The sequence below is a fragment of the Carlito syrichta genome, unplaced genomic scaffold (assembly GCF_000164805.1).
Source record: "Carlito syrichta isolate Samal-C Ts95f unplaced genomic scaffold, Tarsius_syrichta-2.0.1 Scaffold301621, whole genome shotgun sequence".
Classification (NCBI taxonomy): Eukaryota; Metazoa; Chordata; class Mammalia; order Primates; family Tarsiidae; genus Carlito; species Carlito syrichta.
Window position 1 is genome coordinate 12,063 of NW_007245717.1, and position 5,368 is coordinate 17,430.

General features: G+C 34.7%; 1 protein-coding gene across 1 annotated transcript; it reads right to left on the minus strand.

The window, feature by feature from the left end:
* Window positions 1-1,176: 1,176 nt before the first annotated feature.
* LOC103257226 (protein S100-A11-like) lies at window positions 1,177-1,698 on the minus strand. Its single transcript, XM_008054953.1, has one exon. It carries the CDS (start codon window positions 1,648-1,650, stop codon window positions 1,336-1,338), a length of 315 nt encoding a protein of 104 aa, XP_008053144.1. The 5' UTR covers window positions 1,651-1,698; the 3' UTR covers window positions 1,177-1,335.
* Between the last annotated feature and the right edge of the window lie 3,670 nt (window positions 1,699-5,368).

Below are 5,368 nucleotides of genomic sequence, written 5' to 3' on the forward strand. Positions count from 1 at the left end.
CTACTCAGAAGACTGAGGCAGAAGGATCGCCGGAGCCCAGCAGGACAAGGTTGCAGTGACAGTGGCCGGGAGTGGCCACTGCACTCCAGTCTGGGCGACAGAGTGAGACACCAACTAAAAAAAAAAAAAAAAAAGAAAAAAAGAAAAGAAAAGAAAATACAATAAAAATATCAAACTCACATGTTAGACTCATAAACGGTGCCAAAACAATGTGTACACATTTTAAGAGATGTCATCTATGTATTACTTTTTGAAACTGAATTAAATTATAGTAGTAATATATAGTATGACATTCACCCAACCTTGCTTCTGTCATTTTCTTTGGCTGTCCTGCCTGTCCCATGGTGACTCTAGCATTCATTCGATTAACGCCATCTTATGAGTGAATGCCATACTTAAAATGTGTATACATTTTTTTGACATCCTCGTAGATTAAAAATTTACTAAGAACTTTTCTCAAAATATAATTTTATCCACATTTAATGTGAACAAAAAGGTAATCTCTTAAGTAGCCACAGATTACTAAGCTGATAATTAAAGAAAGATAATCACAATTTATTTTGATGAAAGAGGAAAGAAGTTCAAATATATTTTGGGTGTAATTCTGGAAATGTAAACAGTTTATATAAATGTTGAATTAAACATAAAGAAAGTCTTTCCAGTATTTTCTGTGTATATGGGTCTATTTTCTGAAGTTGGCAGGAAAATCAAGAAGGAAAAGAACAACTTCTTGACAGTAACTGTCCTTTTATCCATTAGCAGCAACGAGCCTCAAGTGGAGTGGGAAGAAGGTGAACCCAGTTTGACAATATATGGGAAAGCCTGATTTAAGAGAGAAAAATGTCCTGCTTTCAGATAAGGTTCACCTTTAAGGGATTCAAACATTCTCTTCAGAAGCTACTTGTGATGAGATGCCTTTCAATTCATTATTGAAAAAATGGATCATTCTTATAATTTGAGTCATTAGTTCACCTTGTTCTGAGTGCTAAACCTGTCTTTGCAGAGTTCTTAATATCAGGAAATTACATTCTCCTTAAATTCTAAGCTGATTCTCTTCAGTTTTTCATAATTTTCCTCTCGGCTTTATATTTCAAATGACTATATAGATTGTTATTCTCTAAGGATGACATGATTTTTTTTAATAGACTCTATCTTTTTTTTGTGTGTGTGTGTGTGTGTTTTAAAAAAGTGACATTGTTTTATTACTACCCGCGAGAGGGGCTTGCATGGGGTGGCGGGTATGCTGGGCTCAGGGGATGTGTGAGCTGTGAGAAGGAGGTGATGACAGAGGCTGGAAGGAAAGGGGTGGGTTTGGAGGCCAGGTCCAAGGGGTCCTCAGATCCGCTTCGAGGCATGGGCAGCCTTGAGAAATGAGTCATGGCAAGCCACAGCCAAGCCGCCAATCAGATTAAGAAATTCTTGGAAATCTAGCTGCCCATCGCTGTTGATGTCCAGTTTCTTCATCATGCGGTCAAGGACACCAGGGTCCTGATTCTTTGTAAAGGCAGCCAGTTCCGTATTCATGAAATTTCGGAACTCCATCTTGGACAGAGTGCAGTTGTTTCCATCCTTTCCAGCATACTTCTGGAAGACAGCAATCAGGGACTCGATGCACCGCTCGGTCTCTGTAGGGCTGGAGATTTTTGCCATGTCGGAGCTGAGCGAGGCGCGGGAGGCCGTGGCTGCGAGCGGCTAGACTCTATCTTTAAAGCAGTTTTTGGTTCACAGGTACAGAGGCTTTCTATGTACCCTTTTGGTCCCACATATGCACAGTATCTCTTATCATCAATATTTCCTGCCAAAATGGTACAATTGTTACAGTTAATAAACCTACATTGACACGTAATTGTCACCCTGATTCCTTAGTTTACATTAGCATTTACTTGATGCTGCGTCTTCTATGGGCTTGGAAAAATGTATAAGGACATGTGTTTACTATTATAATATCATTCATAATAACTTCATGATTTGAAATCCTCTATACTGTGCCTGTTTATTTCTCTCTCTTGTTGACCCTTGGAAAGCACTATTTTCACTGTTTCATGACTTTGCCTGTTATATGATGTCATATTAAATTATACTGTACGTAGGTTTTCTTATAGGTTTCTTCCACTTAAAAATATGCAGTTAAGTTGCCTCTATGCATTTTCATTACTAGATAGCTCATTTCTTTTTGGTGATTGTATAATATTCTATAGTCTAGATGTACCACAATTTACTTATCTATTTATCTTTTGAAGGACATCTTGGTTTTTCATTGCTAGATAGCTCATTTCTTTTTGGTGGTATATAATATTTTATTATCTGAAAGTACCACAGTTTACTTATCTATTTACTTTTTGAAGGGGTTTTTAGCAATTATAAATAAACCTGCTATAAATAGTCACGTGCAGATTTTTTGTGTGAACATGGATTTTCCACTCCTTTGAGCAAGTGTCAAGGGGCACAAATGCTGGATCATATAGTAAACACATGTTTAGTTTTATAAGAAACCAGCAGTGTCTTCCAAAATGAGAGTACCGTTTTGCAGTTTCACCAGCAATGAATGACTATTCCAGTTGGTCGACATTCTTGCCAGAGTTTTTGGGCTGTCAGTGTTTTGGTTTTGACGACTAAAATAAAGGTGTCTAAGTGGTGTCTTGTTGTTCTCTTAATTTTCATTTCTCTGATGACATATGATATGGAGAAGTTTTTCATATGCTTATTATGAATACAACAAATATATATATTCTGTAAGTCTTCTTAAGTCAATTGTCTGTTAAGGTCCTTGACCAAATTTTTAATTGGACTCTTTGTGTTCTTATTGTTGAGTTTTAAAAAGAGTCCATTGTATATTTGTGATGACAGTCTTTTACTGATCTATATTTTCATTATCTTTACAACATCTTTCACAGAACAGAAATCTTTAATTTTAATGAGGTTAAACTTGTCAAAAGAGACTTTTCTCTTTTATATAAAATAATCTTTTGACTGACTGGGAAAGTCTTGTCCTTTGCTGTTGCAACTGAAAAAAAAAATCAACAAACCCACTATTGTCTAGATTTTTCTGTTATGCTATCTTTTAGGATTTTTACAGTTGGTCATTTTATATATAGCCCTTTGATCCATTTTAAGTTAATTTTTGTTAAAGGTGTAAGATCTGTGTCTATACTCAAATATATGTATTTCTGCATTGGATGTCCAATTGTTCCAGAACTCATTTGTTGGAAAGACTAGCATTTTATCATTGTATTGTCTTTACTTTTTTCTTAAAGATCAATTGATTCTATGTATATGGGTCTATTTCTGAGCTCTCTATTCTGTTTCATTTATCTATTTGTCTGTTCTTATACTAATACTTCTCTTTCTTGATTACTGTAGTCTTGAAATCAGATAGTGTCCATCCTTCAACTTTATTCTTCAATATTTTGTTGACTATTCTGGATCTTTTACTTCTCAACAAAATTTTTAGAATACAGTTTGTCAATGTCCACAATATCCACAAAATAACTTGCTAGAATTTTGATTGAGATTGTATAAACTAAGATGGAAGAAATACTGAGTCACTCTATTCAAAATATGGAATATACATGCATTGATTTAGTTTTTAATTTTTATCAGTATTTTACAGTTTTTCTCATCTAAATTTTGTCCATATTTTATTAGATTAATACTCAAGTATTTCATTTGTCATGAATGGTATTTTATTTTTAATTTCAAAATCTATTCGATTATTGCTGATACACATGAAAGTGATTGACTTTTGATATTAATCTTATATCCTGCAGCACTGCCATAATTTCTTAATTTTGGAAGTTTTTTGTCTATTATTTTGGGTTATTTACATGAATGATTATGTCATCTGTGAACAAAGACAATTTTTTCCTGGTCTGTATATTTATTTTTCTTTTTATTGTCTTCTTGCATGAACCAGAACCCTTTTTATTATACTCTTTGAATAGACCTAAGTTCAACAGTTTTTAGATTTCCATTGAATTAGTTCAAAAAATTTGAAAAGACTGGTTTTTATTCTCTTTTATATGAAAATAAGCTTCCAAGTGACTGGAAAAGCCTTAATTCAAAATTCAGAAAGCCATGTAAATGCTAAGCTGGAGCCTGTGCAGCATCATGTTCAGCTTTCCAAGGATCTTAACAGAATCAAACTCAGCAGTAGTTCATAGCTTTTCCATGCTGCTGAAGCTCACTCTACAGCTCCACCTAGTAGTTTTGTCTCCAGTAAACCAAACAAACTGGAGATATTTGAGAATTTTTCCTGTAACCCAATCTACCTGAGATCCAGGACAGATCATTAGTGAAATGGTCAAATGGAAGAACACCTACAGTAAGGAATTCACAGATTCTCATGCTTAGCTAGTATTCCTTCTTTTTTCTCTTTTTGTCCTAATTTTTAAAATTTAAATGTTTATATTTTTTTAAATAAAATATATTACAAAAGCAATTATATTCTAGTTATATGTATTTATAATTTATAATGTAGGATATATTATAAATTATATAATTAAAAATTTGCTAGAAAAAATTAGAAGGTGAAAAGAATAGTATTGTCAAACCCCACATTCAACATTGGTTGACATTGTCCCAGGCTTTTATTTCTCTTCTCTTTGCAACCTCTCTCTCTCTCTATACACACACACACATTATCTCCTAAATAATTTCAAAATAAATTACAAATATTGACACTTTCTATACACTCTCTACACACACACACACACACACACACACACACACACACAAACACACACACATTATCTCCTAAATCATTTCGAAATAAATTACAAATATTGACACCTTCTATAAAACATGAAGTGACCTTCCTGAATTATAATACAAAATTTTCTTAATATAAGCTAATATTCAGTCTATATTCAAATTCTATGATATATTTATTATTATTATTACTATTTTTTTTTGAGTTGGAGTCTCACTCTGTCACCCAGACTGGAGTGCAGTGGCCGCTCCCGGCCACCGCAGCCTCTACCTGCTGGGCTCTGGCGATCCGTCCGCCTCAGCCTTCCAAGTAGCCAGAATTACAGGCATGTGCTACCACGCCCGGCTGATTTTTTGATTTATTGTAGAGATGAGGTCTCACTGCCCAGGCGGGTCTCGAACCCGCGGGCTCAGGCAATCCAGTCACCTCAGCCTCCCAAGTTGCGGGATTACAGGCTGAGCCACCGAACCCGGCGATACCACATTTTCTTTATGAAGTCAATCATTGATTGGCCCCCAAAAATAAATAATGAAGAAAGGACACCTTATTCGGTAAATGGTGCTGAGAAAATTGACTAGGCATATGCAGAAAAATTAAATTAGACCTCTACTTCTCATATATAAAAAAATTAACTCAAGATGGATGAAAGACTTAAACGTT

Coding starts and splice junctions, on each gene's coding strand:
- LOC103257226 (XM_008054953.1), bottom strand. CDS start 1,650: ATGGCAAAAATCTCCAGCCCTACAGAGACCGAGCGGTGCATCGAGTCC.